General features: G+C 43.3%; 1 protein-coding gene across 4 annotated transcripts in view; it reads left to right on the forward strand.

Moving 5' to 3' along the window:
- Window positions 1-25,606, forward strand: part of LOC112244539 (epithelial discoidin domain-containing receptor 1-like) — an 83,642-nt gene that overhangs the window by 34,327 nt on the left and 23,709 nt on the right. For all 4 annotated transcript variants that reach the window (XM_042310384.1, XM_042310391.1, XM_042310388.1 and 1 more), the window contains 6 exons: window positions 3,631-3,733; window positions 6,359-6,434; window positions 6,713-6,865; window positions 7,115-7,262; window positions 9,103-9,205; window positions 9,956-10,142. In XM_042310384.1, coding sequence (XP_042166318.1) covers window positions 3,631-3,733; window positions 6,359-6,434; window positions 6,713-6,865; window positions 7,115-7,262; window positions 9,103-9,205; window positions 9,956-10,142 — 770 coding nt within the window. The remainder of the gene's footprint in view (window positions 1-3,630; window positions 3,734-6,358; window positions 6,435-6,712; window positions 6,866-7,114; window positions 7,263-9,102; window positions 9,206-9,955; window positions 10,143-25,606) is intronic.

The raw sequence follows: 25,606 nt of genomic DNA on the forward strand, positions 1-25,606 counted from the left end.
GAATGTATATGATAGTAGAATGTATATGATAGTAGAACATGTATGATAGTAGAATGTATGTGATAGTAGAATGTGTATGATAGTAGAATGTATATGATAGTAGAACATGTATGATAGTAGAATGTATATGATAGTAGAACATGTATGATAGTAGAATGTATATGATAGTAGAACATGTATGATAGTAGAACATGTATGATAGTAGAATGTATATGATAGTAGAACATGTATGATAGTAGAATGTATATGATAGTAGAACATGTATGATAGTAGAATGTATATGATAGTAGAACATGTATGATAGTAGAACATGTATGATAGTAGAACATGTATATGATAGTAGAATGTATATGATAGTAGAACATGTGTGATAGTAGAATGTATATGATAGTAGAATGTATATGATAGTAGAATGTATATGATAGTAGAATGTATATGATAGTAGAACATGTATGATAGTAGAACATGTATGATAGTAGAATGTATATGATAGTAGAATGTATATGATAGTAGAACATGTATGATAGTAGAATGTATATGATAGTAGAATGTATATGATAGTAGAACATGTATGATAGTAGAACATGTATGATAGTGGAACATGTATGATAGTAGAACATGTATGATAGTAGAATGTATATGATAGTAGAACATATATGATAGTAGAACATGTATGATAGTAGAATGTATATGATAGTAGAATGTATATGATAGTAGAATGTATATGATAGTAGAACATGTATGATAGTAGAATGTATATGATAGTAGAATGTATATGATAGTAGAACATGTATGATAGTAGAACATGTATGATAGTGGAACATGTATGATAGTAGAACATGTATGATAGTAGAATGTATATGATAGTAGAACATATATGATAGTAGAACATGTATGATAGTAGAACATGTATGATAGTACAATGTGTGATAGTAGAATGTGTGTGATAGTACAATGTATGATTGTAGAATGTATATGATAGTAGAATGTATATGATAGTAGAATGTATATGATAGTAGAACATGTATGATAGTAGAACATGTATGATAGTAGAATGTATATGATAGTAGAACATGTATGATAGTAGAACATGTATGATAGTAGAACATGTATGATAGTACAATGTGTGATAGTAGAATGTGTGTGATAGTACAATGTATGATTGTAGAATGTATATGATAGTAGAATGTATATGATAGTAGAATGTATATGATAGTAGAACATGTATGATAGTAGAATGTATATGATAGTAGAACATGTATGATAGTAGAATGTATATGATAGTAGAACATGTATGATAGTAGAATGTATATGATAGTAGAACATGTATGATAGTAGAATGTATATGATAGTAGAACATGTATGATAGTAGAACATGTATGATAGTAGAATGTATATGATAGTAGAACATGTATGATAGTAGAATGTATATGATAGTAGAACATGTATGATAGTAGAATGTATATGATAGTAGAACATGTATGATAGTAGAACATGTATGATAGTAGAACATGTATGATAGTAGAATGTATATGATAGTAGAATGTATATGATAGTAGAATGTATATGATAGTAGAACATGTATGATAGTAGAATGTATATGATAGTAGAATGTATATGATAGTAGAATGTATATGATAGTAGAACATGTATGATAGTAGAACATGTATGATAGTAGAATGTATATGATAGTAGAATGTATATGATAGTAGAATGTATATGATAGTAGAACATGTATGATAGTAGAATGTATATGATAGTAGAATGTATATGATAGTAGAACATGTATGATAGTAGAACATGTATGATAGTGGAACATGTATGACAGTAGAACATGTATGATAGTAGAATGTATATGATAGTAGAATGTATATGATAGTAGAATGTATATGATAGTAGAACATGTATGATAGTAGAACATGTATGATAGTGGAACATGTATGACAGTAGAACATGTATGATAGTAGAATGTATATGATAGTAGAATGTATATGATAGTAGAATGTATATGATAGTAGAATGTATATGATAGTAGAACATGTATGATAGTAGAACATGTATGATAGTAGAATGTATATGATAGTAGAACATGTATGATAGTAGAATGTATATGATAGTAGAATGTATATGATAGTAGAATGTATATGATAGTAGAACATGTATGATAGTAGAATGTATATGATAGTAGAATGTATATGATAGTAGAATGTATAAGATAGTAGAATGTATATGATAGTAGAACATGTATGATAGTAGAATGTATATGATAGTAGAATGTATATGATAGTAGAACATGTATGATAGTAGAACATGTATGATAGTAGAACATGTATGATAGTAGAACATGTATGATAGTAGAACGTGTATGATAGTAGAACATGTATGATAGTAGAACATGTATGATAGTACAATGTGTGATAGTAGAATGTGTGTGATAGTACAATGTATGATTGTAGAATGTGTATGATAGTACAATGTGTATGATAGTACAATGTGTATGATAGTAGAATGTGTACGATGTATGATAGTAAAATGTTTATGATAGTAGAATGTGTATGATAGTATAATGTATGATAGTAAAATATGTATGATAGTACAATGTGTATGATAGTAGAATGTATGATAGTACAATGTATGATAGTACAATATGTACGATGTGTATGAGTGTAGAATGTGTATGAGTGTAGAATGTGTATGAGTGTAGAATGTGTATGAGTGTAGAATGTGTATAATGGTCGAATGTGTATGATAGTACAATGTATGATAGTAGAATATGTATGATAGTAGAATGTGTTTGATAGTAGAATGTGTATGAGTGTATAATGTGTATGAGTGTAGAATGTGTATGATAGTAGAATGTGTATGATAGTAGAATATTGATGATAGTAAAATGTGTATGATAATACAATGTGTATTACGGTAGAATGTGTTTGATAGTACAATGTATATGATAGTTAAATGTGTATGATAGTGCAATGTATGATGGTAGAATGTGTATGATAGTACATTGTATAATGGTAGAATGTATATGATAGTCAACGTGTATGATAGTAAAATATGTATGATAGTTCAATGTGTATGATAGTAGAATATGTATGATAGTAGAATGTGTATGATAGTACAATGTGTATGATAGTAGAATGTGTATGATAGTTCAATGTGTATGATAGTAGAATATGTATGATAGTAGAATGTGTATGATTGTACATTGTATGATAGTAGAATGTGTATGATAGTACAATGTGTAGTACAATGTGTATGATAGTAGAATGTATGATAGTAGAATGTGTATGATTGTACATTGTATGATAGTAGAATGTGTATGATAGTACAATGTGTAGTACAATGTGTATGATAGTAGAATGTATGATAGTAGAATGTGTATGATTGTACATTGTATGATAGTAGAATGTGTATGATAGTACAATGTGTAGTACAATGTGTATGATAGTATAATGTTCTATTCTATCCTCTACTCTCTGTATGACAGGCATGATGAATTATGTTACGTAGTCTCTTTCTCATTCTTGTCCCCCCCTCTCTCTGTCTGTGTCTCCCTTTCTCTCACACACACACACACAAACACTAACACACACACACGGTCCCATGTACACACACACATCCATGCAGCTCAGTGTCGTTATGCCCTGGGGATGGAGGATGGCACCATCCCTGACTCTGACATCACGGCTTCCAGCGCCTGGTCAGACTCTACTGAGGCCAAACACGGCAGGTACGTATGTCGGTGTGTGTGCGTGCCTGCCTGCACAGCATGTGTTGTGTGTATTATTGCATACCTTCCAAAGGGAAGAAGCCCAGCAGCTGGCCTGTATAGCTCTGTGCCAGCTGTTATTGTAGCTTATCTCTGTTTCTGGTTTCCATGATTCTAATACTCTGTGACCTTTGACATATTTGGGTCCTTTGTACCTCAATGCTTGACTGTGAAGAGTGCAAATAGAGCATTCAAAGTGTGTGTGTGTGTGTGTGTGTGTAATTACATTATCTCTATTCATGTCTGGTTCTGGGTCTGTATCTCTCTACCGTTGACTATGTCTGCCATCTGTTGTCACCATGTTTAAATCACACAGGAGAAGACTATTAGATTACAACACAAGACTGTGGCCAGCGTGTCTCTGTATAGCACATTAGGTCATGACATTACATGACCAGCCTGTTAGACACGGCAGATTCACGTGGCCTATGACTCGATATCCACTGTGTGTGTGTGTGTGTGTGTGTGTGTGTGTGTGTGTATCTTGTGTGTTTCCATGTCTCTCTTAGCCTGCCATGTCTGGGCTGCGTTTGCTGGCTGATTGTCAGTCCATGTGGAGGTGATCAGTCCCAATCCCTTAAAAAAAAGAGAGAGAGAGAGAGAGAGAGAGAGAGAGAGAGAGAGATGGGGAAGAGAGATATAAAGAAGGGGGAAAAGAGAGAGGATGGGGAATAGAGAGAGAAATAGAGAGGGTGATGGGGAGAGATTGGGGAGGAGAAAGAGAAGAGTGAGAGGGAGGGAGGGGAGAGATAGATAGTATGAAGGATGGGAGGAGAGAGAGAGATGGAGGGGAGAGATGGATAATATGAAGGATGGGAGAAGAGAGAGAGCGAGGGGAGAGATGGATAATATGAAGGATGGGAGAAGAGAGAGAGCGAGGGGAGAGATGGATAATATGAAGGATGGGAGAAGAGAGAGAGCGAGGGGAGAGATAGATAATATGAAGGATGGGAGGAGAGAGAGAGCGAGAGGGAGGAGAGAGATAGATAGTATGAAGGATGGGAGGAGAGAGAGCGAGAGGGAGTGGAGAGATAGATAGATAGATAGATAGATAGATAGATAGATAGATAGATAGATAGATAGATAGATAGATAGATAGATAGATAGATAGATAGATAGATAGATAGATAGATAGATAGATAGATAGATAGATAGATAGATAGATAGATAGATAGATAGATAGATAGATAGATAGATAGATAGATAGATAGATAGATAGATAGATAGATAGATAGATAGATAGATAGATAGATAGATAGATAGATAGATAGATAGATAGATAGATAGATAGATAGATAGATAGATAGTATGAAGGATGGGAGGAGAGAGAGCGAGAGAGGGAGTGGAGAGATAGATAGATAGTATGAAGGAATGGAGGAGAGAGAGAGAGAAGAGGGCGAGAATGGAGGGAGAGAGAAGAGAGGGAAAGGGGAAAGATAGGGAGGGGAATAGAGAGAGGGGGGGGCGATTGAGGAGAGAGAGGAGAGAGAAGTAGGGAAAATGGGCGTGCCACTGTGATGGAGGGAGGAGGGGAGATAGAAAGAGGGATGGAACGAGGGAAGGAGGAAGCCTGGTGTGTGATCTTAGGGAGGTGCTCATTGATATTGTCCCAAAGCAGCTGGATGACAGCATGTTAGATGGAGAGAGGGAGGAAAGGAATTTAGAGAGAGAAGGAGGAAGGGATAGAGTCCTTGGCTGGTCTCAGAGTGAGAGAGAAAGAGAGAGAGGGAATAGAGAGTGATGAAGGGAAGAGAAGGGGAAGAAGGGAATGGGATAGAAAGACAGGGGGAATAGAGGACTTGGACAGTTTTTCTCGTTTTGCACGGCAGTGATCTGTCATATTAATCATTTTGGCTGATGCAGGATGCAGAGGCCTGGTTTGTCTCTCTCTCTCCCTTCATCCATTCATCCCTCCCTCTATCTCCCCCTTCCCTCCCTCCATCAGTGTCAATAATCTAGTGTTCTGAATGGTAGATTGTGGTGTGCGTGGTCTCGGTTGACCTCAGTGGGATCACCATCAAATGTAGTAAAACTTTATTAGCATTCGATTCAACAATGTTGACAGGAAGAAATGTGTCTTGGTGTTAGGGCTGGTCTTTATATGGTCCAAGTTTGGTTTGCTTCATGTGGTCCAGTTCTCAGTGTGAATTGATCCTAATGCCAGCGACTAAGTGGTTGTACTGTGGTCTGTTTGTGGTGATGGATATTGTGGTCTCTGTAAGAAGTATTTGTGGTTGGGATAGTTTGGATGATAAAGTTATATTCTATCCAGAATGATCTCATTATGGAATCCATAAATTCATAATTCAACAACCCCCCCTCTCTGTCTCTGTCTCTGTTTATGTCTCTCTCTCTCTTTCTCTCTCGCTCTCTCTCTCTCTCTCTCTCGCTCTCCCCTTCTCTCTCTCTCTCCTTCTGTCTCTCTCTCTCTCTCTCTCTCTCTCCTTCTGTCTCTCTTTCCCCTTCTGTCTCTCTCTCTCCTTCTGTCTCTCTGTCTCTGTCTCTCTGTCTCTCTTTCTCTCTCTCTGTCTTCATCTCTGTCTTCATCTCTGTCTCTGTGTGTGTCTCTGTCTCTCTGTCTCCCAGGTTGAGTAAAGGAGAGGGGGATGGTGCGTGGTGTCCTGCAGGAGCAGTGTTCCCCAGTGCTTCAGAGTACCTCCAGGTCAGACAGAGTACACAGGCCTACTCCATGGGCTACAACCACAGACTCTATGTGTAGGATTCTCTGTTTCCATTGGCTAGAGGTGCAATCATCCTACCAATACTCACATTTCATTGGGTTAGAGTTTGTGTTTTATTTCATCAAGGTAGACGTTTCCTAGCTTCCCAAGTTTCCCTGTGTTGGAGGTAGAGGGTTAGGATGGTCTTTTAATGTCAGAGCACTACATTACAACTGACCTTGGATCAGTGACTAGAGACGTCTTGTTCTCTGTCTTCCAGGTGGACCTGCGCTCGCTGCACTTTCTGGCTCTGGTGGGTACCCAGGGTCGCCATGCCGACGGGCACGGCCGGGAGTTTGCCCGCAGCTACCGGCTCCGTTACTCCCGAGACGGACGCACCTGGATCACCTGGAAGGACCGCTGGGGGCAGGAGGTAAAGACAAGTGTGTGTGTGTGTGTGTGTTTTATCTATCTAATGTATCTCTCTCCCCTTGGCTCTACTTCTCTGACATCATTTCTGTCTTATGCAAAACTTTTATTCAGCCACCCACCCGCTCACGACATACTTGAATCTCACTAGTTTTAGTTTTCACATCTAATTGCTTAATTATGCTATTCATGGTTATTCAATGGGTCTCCATGCTACTCTTGACTGTCGTTCCCCCCCCCCCTCATCCACCAGGTGGTGTCTGGGAATGAGAACACCTATGATGTGGTTCTGAAGGACCTGGGTCCACCCATTGTTGCCCGCTATGTCCGCTTCTACCCCCTGGCAGACCGGGTCATGAGCGTCTGTCTACGAGTTGAGCTCTATGGCTGTCTGTGGAACGGTGAGTCACAGTCTGTGTGAGCGCGCGTGTGTGTGCATGCGCGTGTGTGTGTGCATATGTGTGTGTGTGTGTGTGTGTGTAGGTCTGTCTGTCTGTTTGATAGTTGGGAAACGTGTGTGGATGGGTTCTGCATGTGTGTGGGTCTAGAGCAGATTAATTAATACACTCTTAGAAAAAAAGGTTCTGGATAGAACCAAAAAGGGTTATATTGCTTGCTTCATATACGGCACTATATACTGTAGAACCCTTTTGTAGGGTTCTTTGATCAGAACCCCAGGGGTTCTTCTTCACTGAACCAAAATTGGTTCCACATAGAAGCCTTGAATTCCATATAGGGTTCTATATAGAACCTTTAGGGAGGCCATATATGAAGCAAGCATAGAACCCTTTTTGGATATATCCAGAACCATTTTTTCTAAGAGTGTAAAGTAGATACAGACAGACATTGAAAAGAAGACCTTTGGAAGATCACAGCATAGAGGACATCACACGGTCTACTCATATCTCTGCTGTCTGCACTACAGACACTTAGGGGGATGGCCAACGACTTCACCATCCCTTGATTTATTTGCTCTGTGTGCATGTGTGTGCGTGTGTGTATGAGTGTGTGCATGCTTTTGTGTGTGTCGCCTTTAATTTACAGTCTGTTTGCTAGATTTGGTAAATGTGTATAATAAGGCTGATTATGTGTGTCTTCAAGCACGTATTTCTGCAGAGATGGAGTTCACTCACCATGACGTTTAATTTACTGTCTGGTTTGGCCTGAGATGAAACCATCTAGTTTTACCACAGATAAGAGACACTACAGCACAGAGGATGATAGATGGTATGTTCCGTGCTCACAGAGCACCAGTGAATTACACTGTGTTTATGGGTGGGTCACGTCTCCTCTCTCCTCTCTGTCCTCCTCCCTTCACACAATGGCTGGCTGACTGGCTGTAAATCAAGCCTAGTGCTGAGCCTTAATGCCTGGGGCCGCTGCATCTGGATGCATCCCAAATGGCACTAGCTATTCCCTGAACAGGGCTCTGGTCAAAGGTAGTGCACTGTATAGGGAATAGGGTGTCATTTAAGACTGAACCTCTGTGTATCTCTCTTGGGATAGACTGACTATCTTCCTGGAATGATTGTCTGTTAGAGAGGTTTCTGTCTCTGGAACCACTAACACTATAACTTGCAGATTCACAGAAATGGAAGACACATTTCCAGGCACACATTCCTGTTCCATCATCATGTTTTACATTGTGGCGGGGAACGGGTATGCTATGTGGTTTGTTTATTGTGCAAGACCCCAATGGGACTGTGCCCATGTCCCCCACACACACTGACACACATGTACAGACACGCACACACAAACACACACACTCTGCGCCTCTGTAAAAGCTGTGTTTATTATGGATGTGAAGCGCTGAAGGTGAACGTAGTTACAGTGAGTGACTTCAGACCTGTGTTAGGAGAACATGCTGATTAGCCATACAGGCTGGCTGGGGGGAGAGAGGGTCTAATGTTTCACTGGAGAGAAGTCTGCTCTGCCTGTGTGTTTCTCATCTCCTGAACACAGGCTTAACCAACGTATGTAGTTCATGTGTAGCTGACCAGGCGATGGTGAAGATGATGTATGTTGTATCTTATTAAAGTGTATATCATTAATGTAGTCTCTCTCTATATACCTCCCCCCTCTCTCCCCCCCTCAATCTCTCTCTCCCCCTCTTTCTTTCTCTTTCTTTCTCACTCTCTCTCCCCCTCCCCTCTCTCCCCTCTCTCTATTTTTCTTTCTCCCTCTTTCTTTCTTTCTCTCTCTCTCTCTTTCTTTTTCACCCTCTCTCTTTCTTTCTCTCAGATGGCCTGTTGATGTACACAGCTCCAGTGGGTCATGTGATGCACCTGTCTGGCTCACCTGTGTACCTCAACGATTCCACCTACGATGGCAGCATAGAGTCAGGGTAAGCATCATCCTCCTCTCTCAGCTCTGTGGGTATTGGCTGGCTACTTGAGATTGGTCTTCGTCCTCCATTGGCTTTAGTAGGGTCCCACACAAATGCAACTTTTCCCAGGTTGACACTGTAAAAGAGAATGTGTTCTCAGCCAACCTACCTGGTAAAAGATGATGAATATATTAAGGACTCCTGGACTCATCCCATCTGTTAGTAGTTAACAGGGCCTTAGTGAGCCGCAGTCAGCCAAATGGCTTTAGTCTGTCATACACACACACGAAACAACTCCTCTACCCAATGTTTATTTTCTCTGTCCACTTAATCGAATAAGAATGAAATGATCTGGAGTCAGACTTTATTTGCTGAGGGTGTTGTACTCTGTTTCCAGACTGTATTGTCCAGGGATGGAGGAGAAGTAGGGAGGTTATATTCACATATGCCTTTTTAATGGGGCACAACTGTTTTCATAGCGGATGAGCTAACGGTTTTGATGCAACCCAGACCTATATACAGCAGTGTGTGTGTGTGTGTGTGTTTGTGTGTGTGTGTGTGTGTGTGTGTGTGTGTGTGTGTGTGTGTGTGTGTGTGTGTGTGTGTGTGTGTGTGTGTGTGTGTTTGTGTGTGTGTGTGTGTGTGAGAAAGGGTGTGTGAATGTCTCTGTGTGTCACATGTACAATGTATGACTGTGTATGCCTTGGCATGTGTACAGTATATGTATAACTTTGTAATAATGTGTGTGTACTGTATGTATGTGTTTAGGGTTCAGTTCGGAGGCCTGGGCCAGCTGTTTGACGGTGTGTTAGGAGGGAATGACTTCACAGAGACCAAGGAGCTGAGGGTGTGGCCGGGGTATGACTACCTGGGCTGGAGCAGAGAGGCTCTCGGGCAAGGCAGTGTTGACATCGAGTTCCACTTCGAAAAGACACGCAACTTTCACACCATGCAGGTAAGAGGATGTGTGTGTGTGTGAGGGGAGGGAGGGAGGCTGTGTGTGTGAGGGGAGGGAGGGAGGCTGTGTGTGTGAGGGGAGGGAGGGAGGCTGTGTGTGTGAGGGGAGGGAGGGAGGCTGTGTGTGTGAGGGGAGGGAGGGAGGCTGTGTGTGTGAGGGGAGGGAGGGAGGGAGGCTGTGTGTGTGAGGGGAGGGTGTGTGAGGGGAGGGAGGGTGTGTGTGTGAGGGGAGGGTGTGTGAGGGGAGGGAGGGTGTGTGTGTGAGGGGAGGGTGTGTGAGGGGAGGGAGGGAGGGAGGGTGTGTGTGTGAGGGGAGGGTGTGTGAGGGGAGGGAGGGTGTGTGTGTGAGGGGAGGGGTGTGAGGGGGGAGGGAGGGAGAGTGTGTGTGTGAGGGGAGGGTGTGTGTGTGAGGGGAGGGAGGGAGGCTGTGTGTGTGAGGGGAGGGAGGGAGGCTGTGTGTGTGAGGGGAGGGAGGGAGGGAGGCTGTGTGTGTGAGGGGAGGGAGGGAGGCTGTGTGTGTGAGGGGAGGGAGGGAGGGTGGTGTGTGAGGGGAGGGAGTGTGAGGGGAGGGAGGGTGTGTGTGTGAGGGGAGGGTGTGTGAGGGGAGGGAGGGAGGGTGTGTGTGTGAGGGGAGGGTGTGTGAGGGGAGGGAGGGAGGGAGGCTGTGTGTGTGAGGGGAGGGAGGGAGGCTGTGTGTGTGAGGGGAGGGAGGGAGGCTGTGTGTGAGGGGAGGGAGGGAGGCTGTGTGTGTGAGGGGAGGGAGGGAGGGTGTGTGTGAGGAGAGGGTGTGGAGGGGAGGGTGTGTGAGGGGAGGGAGGGGTGTGTGTGAGGGGAGGGTGTGTGAGGGGAGGGAGGGAGGGAGGGTGTGTGTGTGAGGGGAGGGTGTGTGAGGGGAGGGAGGGAGGGAGGGAGGGGTGTGTGTGAGGGGAGGGGTGTGAGGGGAGGGAGGGAGGCTGTGTGTGTGAGGGGAGGGTGTGTGTGTGTGAGGAGAGGGAGGGTGTGTGAGGGGAGGGAGGGAGGCTGTGTGTGTGAGGGGAGGGGTGTGTGTGTGAGGAGAGGGAGGGTGTGTGTGTGAGGGGAGGGAGAATGTGTGTGTGTGTGTCCCTTATTCCTATGTGTGTTTCTGTCTTTAAATCCCAAAATCCTTCCTAAATCCTTGGCTCACACAGTCCAATACATCTCTATTAAACCTTCAAGTGATCCATTATACAATCATGTTGCACAACATTACACAACACATAATAACTGTTGTCCCATCACTTTATCTCTCTTTATCATCTTGTGACTAGCCAGTAGCACATTGTCTTTAATTACCCTCTCAGTCCCACCATCATATTAGCTTTTCGTTTTCCTGTTGTTTAACATTGTTTGTCTGTTGTCTGGTCTCTGGGGGCCATTAGGTTGTATCCCTGGCTGAATGTGTGGTTTGATGGTTTCTTTATGGTGAAATGTTGTGTTGTTTATGTTGAAAGATTTTGGATGTGAAGCAACCCAGTTTAATATGTGAACCCAGTTTAATGTCCTGTTGTTTTCTCTTCGGGAATGGAGTCAGTCTAGAATGTTGGTTAGGCCTGGGATTGGAGATTTGCCCACAATAAAAACACATATTATTAAATCCAATAAAACTTTAATGAAATTGTATTTAAAACCACACCACACTTTAAAACAATAAAATTAATGAGATAAAAGAAAACAAGCAGGAAGAATGAAAGAAATGAGTAAAGAAACAGTATTGACCAGTTTGACTTTCCAGTCTAGATACAGACGATGAGTGATCTGTTTTGAACTCTTCAGGGTTACTCATTCGTTCCCCCATGCTCTGCCGTTAACGATGGGAATTCTTGAATTATCCCAGTGTTTTCCCAGTCCTCTCGGAATGCTGCACCTAAGCTATCTAAAGCTTTCTATCGCTACCGCTGTTTCCTGCTTTTTTCCAATGTGTTATCTCAGAAAACATGCACCTGAAGAGAACAGCACACAGTTCACATAAATAACTGCAGGAACCTGAACCTGACATTTCTGTGTTCCCTAAAGGGAGATATGTTCTCTAACCTGGTTCTAGGACGCTCTCGCAGGAGAGGAATGTGTTCCGTTACCTAGATCTCTCCCTCTGCCTCTCTCTATCTATCTATCTCTATATATACACTACCGTTCAAAAGTTTGGGGTCACTTAGAAATGTCCTTGTTTTTGAAAGAAAAGCTGATTTATTGTCCATTAAATAACATCAAATTGATCAGAAATACAGTGTAGAGATTGTTAATGTTGTAAACAACTATTGTAGCTGGAAACGGCAGATTTTTAATGGAATATCTACATAGGCTTACAGAGACCCATTATCAGCAACCATCATTCCTGTGTTCCAATGACACGTTGTGTTAGCTAATCCAAGTTTATCATTTTAAAAGGCTAATTGATCATGAGAAAACCCTTTTGAAATTGTTGGCACAGCTGAAAACTGTAGTGCTGATTAAAACCTCTTGAAGCTAGGGGGCACTATTTTTATGTTTGGAAAAATAACGTTCAAAAGTAAATGGCCTATTTCTCAGGACCAGATGCTAGAATATGCATATAATGACATATTAGGATAGAAAACACTCTAAAGTTTCCAAAACTGTCAAAATTGTGTCTGTGAGTTAAACAGAACTGATATTGCAGGCTAAAACCTGAGGAAAATCCAATCAGGAAGTGCCCCTGTTTTTGAAACCTCTCTGTTTCGTATGCATCCCTATTGCCCATTTAAAGGGATATCAACCAGATTCCTTTTTCTATGGCTTCCCTACGGTGTCAACAGCCTTTAGACATAGTTTCAGGCTTTTATTTTGAAGAATGAGCGTGAATGACCACATTGCGTAAGTGGATAGGTGGGGGCTCTCAGAGTGAGTTGTGTGCAAAAGAGAAAGGCGGCCATTGTTACTCCCTGTCCTAGTGAAAAGCCAACTGTCCCGGTTGATATATTATCGAATAGATATTTGAAAAACACCCTGAGGATTGATTATAAAAAACGTTTGACATGTTTCTGTGGACATTATGTATATAATTTGGAATTTTTGTCTGTGTTGTCGTGACCGCTTTTTCCAGGGGATTCCTGGGCATAACGCACCAAACTAACGGAGGTATTTGGATATAAAAAATATCTTCATGGAACATTTGTTGTCTAAAGCTTGTTGACGCTACACGTTCCCCTACGTGTAGCGTTATATACACATTATATGTCAACTAAACTGGTCAAACTAAGTGCAGAATCAAGCTTTAGGATGTTCTAAACGTACAAAACAATTATCTAATCTATCGGACATTCTTGCTTGCTCTCAGGCATTCTGGAACAAAGGGACGTCTCTCCAAAATGCGCGCTCTCCTGACCTTGTATTTTCTCGCGACATTCAGTCTTTTGCCTCCCAAAGGGTCAAAACCTGCGGGATTTGCACAATTAAACGCTGTACTGAATGAGGACATCTAGTGGAAGACATAGAAAGTGTCTCCAGATCCATAGCTGGTTGGGAAGGGTGGGGGCGATGACGTCAAAGTTGCCCCAAGTTTGAGGCTCCCAAAAATAGTTTGGGAGATTGCCTGCCCTGTGAGTTCTGCTATACTTACAGACATAATTCAAACGGTTTTAGAAGCTTTAGAGTGTTTTCTATCCAATAATAATTATTATATGCATATATTAATCTGTATATATACAGATTCTTTTTCAGTTTACTATGGGCACGCAATTTATCCAAAGGGGGCAGTATTCTGCCTATCCTTAACAGGCTAACTAGGAGTCTCGTGAGTGAAAACATCCGAAGATCATCAAAGTTAAATGATTAATTTGATTGCTTTTCTGATTTTCGTGACCAAGTTACCTGATGCTAAGTGTACTTATTGTTTTGTCGAGCGATCGATAAACTTACACAAACGCTTGTATTGCTTTCGCTGTAAAGCATCATTTCAAAATATGTATTATCTAGCACTGTACTGTATTATCTGGTACTGTACCGTATTATCTAGCACTGTACTGTACTGTATTATCTAGTACTGTACTATCTAGTACTGTATTATCTAGCACTGTACTGTATTATCTAGCACTGTACTGTATTATCTAGCACTGTACTGTATTATCTAGTACTGTACTGTTATCTAGCACCGTACTGTACCATATTATCTAGTACTGTACTGTACTGTATTATCTTGTACTGTACTGTATTATCTAGTACTGTACTGTATTTTATTTAACCTTTATTTGACCAGGAAGGGCTCATTGAGATTAAAATCTATTTTTCAAGAGCGCCCTGGCCAAGATAGGCAGCACCAAGTCATTACAAAAAAATTACAGACAGACAACATGAAAAACTACAAGTAATCTAGTAAAAACCATTGAATTCACAAGAGTATAAAACAGCAAATTAAAAACATTGACAGGTCAGGGAATCAGCCTCAAAATCCTTCATCAGTGATTTAAAAACACCAAATCGGGACAAGTTCTTCCAGTTTAAAAGAATTTTGTAAGGTGTTCCAAGACGATGGCGCAGAGTACATAAAAGCCCTTTTACCAAATTCAGTTCGGACATTTGGAACAGTTAGCAGGATAACGACCAGCGAACGAAGAGAGTACCCATCACATTTCTGAACAATAAAAATGCCCAAATAAAAAGGTAGTAAACCCAAAATGGCTTTGTAAATCAAATCAAATCAAATTTTATTTGTCACATATACACATGGTTAGCAGATGTTAATGCGAGTGTAGCGAAATGCTTGTGCTTCTAGTTCCGACAATGCAGTAATAACCAACAAGTAATCTAACTAACAATTCCAAAACTACTGTCTTATACACAGTGTAAGGGGATAAAGAATATGTACATAAGGATATATGAATGAGTGATGGTACAGAGCAGCATAGGCAAGATACAGTAGATGGTATCGAGTACAGTATATACATATGAGATGAGTATGTAAACAAAGTGGCATAGTTAAAGTGGCTAGTGATACATGTATTACATAAGGATACAGTCGACGATATAGAGTACAGTATATACGTATGCATATGAGATGAATAATGTAGGGTAAGTAACATTACATAAGGTAGCATTGTTTAAAGTGGCTAGTGATATATTTACATCATTTCCCATCAATTCCCATTATTAAAGTGGCTGGAGTTGAGTCAGTGTCAGTGTGTTGGCAGCAGCCACTCAATGTTAGTGGTGGCTGTTTAACAGTCTGATGGCCTTGAGATAGAAGCTGTTTTTCAGTCTCTCGGTCCCAGCTTTGATGCACCTGTACTGACCTCGCCTTCTGGATGATAGCGGGGTGAACAGGCAGTGGCTCGGGTGGTTGATGTCCTTGATGATCTTTATGGCCTTCCTGTAACATGGGTGGTGTAGGTGTCCTGGAGGGCAGGTAGTTTGCCCCCGGTGATGCGTTGTGCAGACCTCACTACCCTCTGGAGAGCCTTACGGTTGAGGGCGGAGCAGTTGCCGTACCAGGCGGTGATACAGCCCGCCAGGATGCTCTCGATTGTGCATCTGTAGAAGTTTGTGAGTGCTTTTGGTGACAAGCCGAATTTCTTCAGCCTCCTGAAGTTGAAGAGGCGCTGCTGCGCCTTCTTCACGATGCTGTCTGTGTGAATGGACCAATTCAGTTTGTCTGTGATGTGTATGCCGAGGAACTTAAAACTTGCTACCCTCTCCACTACTGTTCCATCGATGTGGATAGGGGGGTGTTCCCTCTGCTGTTTCCTGAAGTCCACAATCATCTCCTTAGTTTTGTTGACGTTGAGTGTGAGGTTATTTTCCTGACACCACACTCCGGGGGCCCTCACCTCCTCCCTGTAGGCCGTCTCGTCGTTGTTGGTAATCAAGCCTACCACTGTTGTGTCGTCCGCAAACTTGATGATTGAGTTGGAGGCGTGCGTGGCCACGCAGTCGTGGGTGATCAGGGAGTACAGGAGAGGGCTCAGAACGCACCCTTGTGGGGCCCCAGTGTTGAGGATCAGCGGGGAGGAGATGTTGTTGCCTACCCTCACCACCTGGGGGCGGCCCGTCAGGAGGTCCAGTACCCAGTTGCACAGGGCGGGGTCGAGACCCAGGGTCTCGAGCTTGATGACGAGCTTGGAGGGTACTATGGTGTTGAATGCCGAGCTGTAGTCAATGATACAGCATTCTCACATAGGTATTCCTCTTGTCCAGATGGGTTAGGGTAGTGTGCAGTGTGGTTGAGATTGCATCGTCTGTGGACCTATTTGGGCGGTAAGCAAATTGGAGTGGGTCTAGGGTGTCAGGTAGGGTGGAGGTGATATGGTCCTTGACTAGTCTCTCAAAGCACTTCATGATGACGGAAGTGAGTGCTACGGGCGGTAGTCGTTTAGCTCAGTTACCTTAGCTTTCTTGGGAACAGGAACAATGGTGGCCCTCTTGAAGCATGTGGGAACAGCAGACTGGTATAGGGATTGATTGAATATGTCCGTAAACACACCGGCCAGCTGGTCTGCGCATGCTCTGAGGGCGCGGCTGGGGATGCCGTCTGGGCCTGCAGCCTTGCGAGGGTTAACACGTTTAAATGTCTTACTCACCTCGGCTGCAGTGAAGGAGAGACCGCATGTTTTCGTTGCAGGCCGTGTCAGTGGCACTGTATTGTCCTCAAAGCGGGCAAAAAGTTATTTAGTCTGCCTGGGAGCAAGACATCCTGGTCCGTGACTGGGCTGGATTTCTTCCTGTAGTCCGTGATTGACTGTAGACCCTGCCACATGCCTCTTGTGTCTGAGCCGTTGAATTGAGATTCTACTTTGTCTCTGTACTGACGCTTAGCTTGTTTGATAGCCTTGCGGAGGGAATAGCTGCACTGTTTGTATTCGGTCATGTTACCAGACACCTTGCCCTGATTAAAAGCAGTGGTTCGCACTTTCAGTTTCACGCGAATGCTGCCATCAATCCACGGTTTCTGGTTAGGGAATGTTTTAATCGTTGCTATGGGAACGACATCTTCAACGCACGTTCTAATGAACTCGCACACCGAATCAGCGTATTCGTCAATATTGTTATCTGACGCAATACGAAACATATCCCAGTCCACGTGATGGAAGCAGTCTTGGAGTGTGGAGTCAGCTTGGTCGGACCAGCGTTGGACAGACCTCAGCGTGGGAGCCTCTTGTTTTAGTTTCTGTCTGTAGGCAGGGATCAACAAAATGGAGTCGTGGTCAGCTTTTCCGAAAGGGGGGCGGGGCAGGGCCTTATATGCGTCGCGGAAGTTAGAGTAACAATGATCCAAGGTCTTTCCACCCCTGGTTGCGCAATCTTTATGCTGATAAAATTTAGGGAGTCTTGTTTTCAGATTAGCCTTGTTAAAATCCCCAGCTACAATGAATGCAGCCTCCGGATAAATGGTTTCCAGTTTGCAAAGAGTTAAATAAAGTTCGTTCAGAGCCATCGATGTGTCTGCTTGGGGGGGGATATATACGGCTGTGATTATAATCGAAGAGAATTCTCTTGGTAGATAATGCGGTCTACATTTGATTGTGAGGAATTCTAAATCAGGTGAACAGAAGGATTTGAGTTCCTGTATGTTTCTTTCATCACACCATGTCACGTTAGCCATAAGGCATACGCCCCCGCCCCTCTTCTTACCAGAAAGATGTTTGTTTCTGTCGGCGCGATGCGTGGAGAAACCCGCTGGCTGCACCGCCTCGGATAGCGTCTCTCCAGTGAGCCATGTTTCCGTGAAGCAGAGAACGTTACAGTCTCTGATGTCCCTCTGGAATGCTACCCTTGCTCGGATTTCATCAACCTTGTTGTCAAGAGACTGGACATTGGCAAGAAGAATGCTAGGGAGTGGTGCACGGTGTGCCCGTCTCCGGAGTCTGACCAGAAGACCGCCTCGTTTCCCTCTTTTTCGGAGTCGTTTTTTTGGGTCGCTGCATGGGATCCACTCCGTTGTCCTATTTGTAAGGCAGAACACAGGATCCGCGTCGCGAAAAACATATTCTTGGTCGTACTGATGGTGAGTTGACGCTGATCTTATATTCAGTAGTTCTTCTCGACTGTATGTAATGAAACCTAAGATGACCTGGGGTACTAATATAAGAAATAACACGTAAAAAAACTGCATAGTTTCCTAGGAACGCGAAGCGAGGCGGCCATCTCTGTCGGCGCCAGAAGTTGAAAGTATACCAGTGACTGAGCCTACGAGTGACTAGAGAAGGCCAGCCAACCCTGGTATACAAAGTGCAGTTTTGGGTTTTTCAGTTTAAAATAAAATAAAATAAAATAAATCTCAAAGTGCCATGGTAAAAGAGTGTCAATTGATCTCAAACACTGAGCGGAAGCATTCATATATAAAATATCCCCATAGTCTAGTAAAGGCATAAATGTAGCTGGCTTCAAAAGAAAAACAGGCCTTATTCCTAAAATAAAATCCCAATTTCAGCTTCAATTTTTTTGTAAGTTGTTGAATATGCTATTTAAAAGAGGCCATCGTCAATTAAAATTCCAAGATATTTATATGAGGTTACAACCTCAATCTCCTTGCCCTGACAGGTAGTAATAGGTGAAAGTTTCAGAGGTCTATTTCTTGCATTAGAAAACACCATTAGTATATTTTGTCAGTATTGAGGATAAGCTTCAATTGAACAAAAGAAGCAGTTTGCATGTTCTGGAAAGCTTTTGTAAGAGATGAGGCACAACAGTAAATAACAGTATCATCAGCATAAAAATGAAGTTGTGCATTTTGGACATTTTTCTTTAAATCATTTATATAAATAGTGAATAAGAGAGGACCAAGTACAGAGCCTTGGGGCAAACCATTCAAGACAGACAATTTAACAGACATAAGCCCATCAAATTGGTCTCCAAGATGGCGTAGCAGTAAGTTGTCCTGTCTCGTGTCCCTTGTATATACCGTATATTTTTCGTTTTTTACATATTTTTCTTCGCATATCTCTTCAAAAACATTTTGCTAAACCTAAGCTTCCAAATACTCTCCTGCAACCCGCCTCACCCAATGTAGCTATTTTTCCTAAAGTATTTATATTTACTTCGGAACCGGAACCCCTCAACTGAAGCTAGCCAGCTAACCACCAGCTATGCTAGCGGTCTTCAGCTAACCGGTCATCAGCTAAGCTAACCTTTAGCTCGGAAAGCTCTCACCAGCTCGAACAACGCGACTCTAACCAGAGCATAACGGACCTATTTATTTTTCATCCCCGGATTCATCCCCGGATTCCCACCGCAACCGGAACATTTTTCAGCTGGATCTTCACAACTAGCTATCTAGCTAAACCGCAACCCCAGATGATTACTCCTGGCTAGCACTTCCACCCACCTAGCGTGAAGCTAGCGTGAAGCTAGCCCGGCCAGCGCACCTGTGCTACCACCGTAGCATACTCCTGGGCTACAATACCCGGGTCCACGACCGGTCTATCGATGTCACCGCATGAAGAGGAATAAACAGACTCACCCCATCGCGACGTCCCCCCAAAGGCCAACTCTTTAGCCCTCGCTATCTCCCTGCTTGCTAAACTCGGCCTGCTAACTGCTAGCTTGTCTAGCCCCGGCCTACGAACTGTTAGCTTGTTAGCACAGGCCTGCTAACCGTCTGAATCGCCGCGTCCCAAACACGCACCGGACCCATACTCACTTTCTATCTCTTTTGATTTTTAATCTGTTTATACCTTTCCGGAAACCTGCCTCACCCAATGTGACACGGAATCGCTATTATTTTTATTTTTAGAACACACTCAAGAACCTCCAGAAGCTAACCAGCTAACTAGCTACAAGCTATTTAGTCATTGTTAACTTTTTTTCAACCTGGATAACACTCGCCAGTCCAGCTTCCCTGCCCCATCCACCGCTGCCCCCTGGACACTGATCTCTTGGCTACATAGCTGATGCACTTTGGACTGTCCATTAATCACGGTACTCCATTCTGCCTGTTGCCTAGTCAACGCCATTTTACCTGCTGTTGTTATGCTAGCTGATTAGCTGTTGTCTCACCTACTGTTTTAGCTAGCTTTCCCAATTCAACACCTGTGATTACTGTATGCCTCGCTGTATGTCTCTCTCAAATGTCAATATGCCTTGTATACTGTTGCTCAGGTTAGTTATCATTGTTTTAGTTCACAATGGAGCCCCTAGTTCCACTCTTCATACCCCTGATACCTCCTTTGTCCCACCTCCCACACATGCGGTGACCTCACCCATTACAACCAGCATGTCCAGAGATACAACCTCTCTCATCATCACCCAGTGCCTGGGCTTACCTCCGCTGTACCCGCACCCCACCATACCCCTGTCTGCGCATTATGCCCTGAATATATTCTACCATGCCCAGAAACCTGCTCCTCTTATTCTCTGTCCCCAACGCTCTAGGCGACCAGTTTTGATAGCCTTTAGCCGCACCCTCATACTACTCCTTCTCTGTTCCGCGGGTGATGTGGAGGTAAACCCAGGCCCTGCATGTCCCCAGGCTCCCTCATTTGTTGACTTCTGTGATCGTAAAAGCCTTGGTTTCATGCATGTCAACATCAGAAGCCTCCTCCCTAAGTTTGTTTTACTCACTGCTCTAGCACACTCTGCTAACCCTGATGTCCTTGCTGTGTCTGAATCCTGGCTCAGGAAGGCCACCAAAATTCAGAGATTTCCATACCCAACTATAACATCTTCCGTCAAGATAGATCTGCCAAAGGGGGAGGAGTTGCAGTCTACTGCAGAGATAGCCTGCAAAGTAATGTCATACTTTCCAGGTCCATACCCAAACAGTTCGAACTACTAATTTTGAAAATTACTCTCTCCAGAAATAAGTCTCTCACTGTTGCCGCCTGCTACCGACCCCCTCAGCTCCCAGCTGTGCCCTGGACACCATTTGTGAATTGATCGCCCCCCATCTAGCCTCAGAGTTTGTTCTGTTAGGTGACCTAAACTGGGATATGCTTAACACCCCGCCAGTCCTACAATCTAAGCTAGATGCCCTCAATCTCACACAAATCATCAAGGAAGCCACCAGGTACAACCCTAACTCTGTAAACAAGGGCACCCTCATAGACGTCATCCTGACCAACTGGCCCTCCAAATACACCTCTGCTGTCTTCAACCAGGATCTCAGCGATCACTGCCTCATTGCCTGTATCCGCTACGGAGCCGCAGTCAAACGACCACCCCTCATCACGGTCAAACGCTCCCTAAAACACTTCTGTGAGCAGGCCTTTCTAATCGACCTGGCCCGTGTATCCTGGAAGGACATCGACCTCATCCCGTCAGTTGAGGATGCCTGGTCATTCTTTAAAAGTAACTTCCTCACCATTTTAGATAAGCATGCTCCGTTCAAAAAATGCAGAACTAAGAACAGATACAGTCCTTGGTTCACCCCAGACCTGACTGCCCTCGACCAGCACAAAAACATCCTGTGGCGGACTGCAATAGCATCGAATAGTCCCCGTGATATGCAACTGTTCAGGGAAGTCCGGAACCAATACACGCAGTCAGTCAGGAAAGCTAAGGCCAGCTTCTTCAGGCAGAAGTTTGCATCCTGTAGCTCCAACTCCAAAAAGTTCTGGGACACTGTGAAGTCCATGGAGAACAAGAGCACCTCCTCCCAGCTGCCCACTGCACTGAGGCTAGGTAACACGGTCACCACCGATAAATCCATGATTATCGAAAACTTCAATAAGCATTTCTCAACGGCTGGCCATGCCTTCCGCCTGGCTACTCCAACCTCGGCCAACAGCTCCTCCCCCGGCAGCTCCTCGCCCAAGCCTCTCCAAGTTCTCCTTTACCCAAATCCAGATAGCAGATGTTCTGAAAGAGCTGCAAAACCTGGACCCGTACAAATCAGCTGGGCTTGACAATCTGGACCCCTATTTCTGAAACTATCCGCCGCCATTGTCGCAACCCCTATTACCAGCCTGTTCAACCTCTCTTTCATATCGTCTGAGATCCCCAAGGATTGAAAGCTGCCGCAGTCATCCCCCTCTTCAAAGGGGGAGACACCCTGGACCCAAACTGTTACAGACCTATATCCATCCTGCCCTGCCTATCTAAGGTCTTCGAAAGCCAAGTCAACAAACAGGTCACTGACCATCTCGAATCCCACCGTACCTTCTCCGCTGTGCAATCTGGCTTCCGAGCCGGTCACGGGTGCACCTCAGCCACACTCAAGGTACTAAACGATATCATAACCGCCATCGATAAAAGACAGTACTGTGCAGCCGTCTTCATCGACCTTGCCAAGGCTTTCGACTCTGTCAATCACCATATTCTCATCGGCAGACTCAGTAGCCTCGGTTTTTCGGATGACTGCCTTGCCTGGTTCACCAATTACTTTGCAGACAGAGTTCAGTGTGTCAAATCGGAGGGCATGCTGTCCGGTCCTCTGGCAGTCTCTATGGGGGTACCACAGGGTTCAATTCTCGGGCCGACTCTTTTCTCTGTGTATATCAATGATGTTGCTCTTGCTGCGGGCGATTCCCTGATCCACCTCTACGCAGACGACACCATTCTATATACTTTCGGCCCGTCATTGGACACTGTGCTATCTAACCTCCAAACAAGCTTCAATGCCATACAACACTCCTTCCGTGGCCTCCAACTCCTCTTAAACGCTAGTAAAACCAAATGCATGCTTTTCAACCGATCGCTGCCTGCACCCGCATGCCCGACTAGCATCACCACCCTGGATGGTTCCGACCTTGAATATGTGGACATCTATAAGTACCTAGGTGTCTGGCTAGACTGCAAACTCTCCTTCCAGACTCATATCAAACACCTCCAATCAAAAATCAAATCAAGAGTCGGCTTTCTATTCCGCAACAAAGCCTCCTTCACTCACGCCGCCAAGCTTACCCTAGTAAAACTGACTATCCTACCAATCCTCGACTTCGGCGATGTCATCTACAAAATGGCTTCCAACACTCTACTCAGCAAACTGGATGCAGTATATCACAGTGCCATCCGTTTTGTCACTAAAGCACCTTATACCACCCACCACTGCGACTTGTATGCTCTAGTCGGCTGGCCCTCGCTACATATTCGTCGCCAGACCCACTGGCTCCAGGTCATCTACAAGTCCATGCTAGGTAAAGCTCCGCCTTATCTCAGTTCACTGGTCACGATGGCAACACCCATCCGTAGCACGCGCTCCAGCAGGTGTATCTCACTGATCATCCCTAAAGCCAACACCTCATTTGGCCGCCTTTCGTTCCAGTACTCTGCTGCCTGTGACTGGAACGAATTGCAAAAATCGCTGAAGTTGGAGACTTTTATCTCCCTCACCAACTTCAAACATCAGCTATCTGAGCAGCTAACCGATCGCTGCAGCTGTACATAGTCTATTGGTAAATAGCCCACCCATTTTCACCTACCTCATCCCCATACTGTTTTTATTTATTTACTTTTCTGCTCTTTTGCACACCAATATCTCTACCTGTACATGACCATCTGATCATATATCACTCCAGTGTTAATCTGCAAAATTGTAACTATTCGTCTACCTCCTCATGCCTTTTGCACACATTGTACATTGTATATAGACTCCCCCTTTGTTTTCTACTGTGTTATTGACTTGTCAATTTGTTTATTCCATGTGTAACTCTGTGTTGTCTGCTCACACTGCTATGCTTTATCTTGGCCAGGTCGCAGTTGTAAATGAGAACTTGTTCTCAACTAGCCTACCTGGTTAAATAAAGGTGAAATAAAAATAAAAATAAAATAAAAAATTGAGTGCACTGGGTTCTATCAGACAGATAGTTAGCAAACCATGCAACTGCATGCTCCGAAAGACCTACACTCGACAATCTCTGCCTTAGTATAGCATGATCAACTGTATCAAAAGCCTAAGAGAGATCAATAAAAAGTGAGACACAGTGCTGTTTTTTGTCAATGGCTTCAGTGATATCATTTAAAACCTTCATGGCTGCTGCAATTGTGCTATGCTTCTTCCTGAAGCCCGATTGGTACATTGATAAAATATAGTTAGCAAATAAAAACTCTTTTAGCTGTTCACTTACACGGGTATTTTCACCAGGGGTGACAGCTTTGAGATTGGCCTATAATTAAAATAATATTTAAAAAATGAAAAAATATATATATATATATAAATAAAAAGAGTTTGATCTCCCCCTTTTTAAAAGTGGTAGGACAAATGCTGATTTCCAGATCTTTGGAATTTCATTACATTCCAGGGTTAGATTGAACAGAGATGTAAGTGGTTCAGCTATGAAATCAGCTGCCAGATTTAAAAAGCAGGGATCCAAAAGATCAGGACCTGCAGGCTTTCTCTGATCTAAGGATTTCAGGGCTTTGTGTACCACCTGCACTGAGAATGGCAAAAAGCTAAAAGTTTGACTAGCTCTCACTGGTTCATCCACACAGGGTTGTACAGAGACAGAGGACACTGAATCAAACAGCCTACCAGGTGATACAAAGTGCTCTTTGAAACAATTCAGCATTTCAGTTGTCATATATAGCAACAGAGTCCTTCAAAACACATGACGGTAATTGATTAACATTACTGTTACCAGACATAGACTTAATAGCCTTCCAGAACTTTCTAGGGTCATTCAGGTTATCAGTGGTAACAAGACATAAAATATTCAGACTTGTCCTTCCTGAGAAGAAAATAACACTTGTTTCGTAACTGCCTAAAAATAAGCCAATCAGCATCAGAACATGATTTCCTTGCTTTAGCCCAGGCTAGATTACGGTCATGAATAATACTATCTTATATTATCTTGTACTGTACTGTCCTCTGGAGGAGAACATGTGAGTGAGGAGGTGGAGGGGAGGGTTCCATGTGGTAAGGGTTATAGGTCTAGCTCTAACTCACTGAGCGTATGGCTGCTTCATGGAAGGGCTACAGGGGGCTTAGTAGTTACACTCTCACTGTTTATGTTCAAGTCAGAGACTATAATGAGGTAGTAATTAACCACAAACTCCCTTCAGCTGTGATCCATATCCATCGATGATCACTGTTTATGTACAGTCGTGGCCAAAAGTTGAGAATGACATAAATATTAATTTCCACAAAGTTTGCTGCTTCAGTGTCTTTAGATATTTTTGTCAGATGTTACTATGGAATAGTGAAGTATAATTACAAGTATTTCATATGTGTCAAAGGCTTTTATTGACAATTACATGAAGTTGATGCATAGAGTCAATATTTGCAGTGTTGACCCTTCTTTTTCAAGACCTCTGCAATCCGCCCTGGCATGCTGTCAATTAACTTCTGGGCCACATCCTGACTGATGGCAGCCCATTCTTGCATAATCAATGCTTGGAGTTTGTCAGAATATGTGGGTTTTTGTTTGTCCACCCACCTCTTGAGGATTGACCACAAGTTCTCATTGGGATTAAGGTCTGGGGAGTTTCCTGGCCATGGACCCAAAATATCAATGTTTTGTTCCCTGAGGCACTTAGTTATCACTTTTGCCTTATGGCAAGGTGCTCCATCATGCTGGAAAAGGCATTGTTCGTCACCAAACTGTTCCTGGATGGTTGGGA

Source organism: Oncorhynchus tshawytscha, linkage group LG03 (assembly GCF_018296145.1).
Source record: "Oncorhynchus tshawytscha isolate Ot180627B linkage group LG03, Otsh_v2.0, whole genome shotgun sequence".
In the NCBI taxonomy this organism is placed as follows: domain Eukaryota; kingdom Metazoa; phylum Chordata; class Actinopteri; order Salmoniformes; family Salmonidae; genus Oncorhynchus; species Oncorhynchus tshawytscha.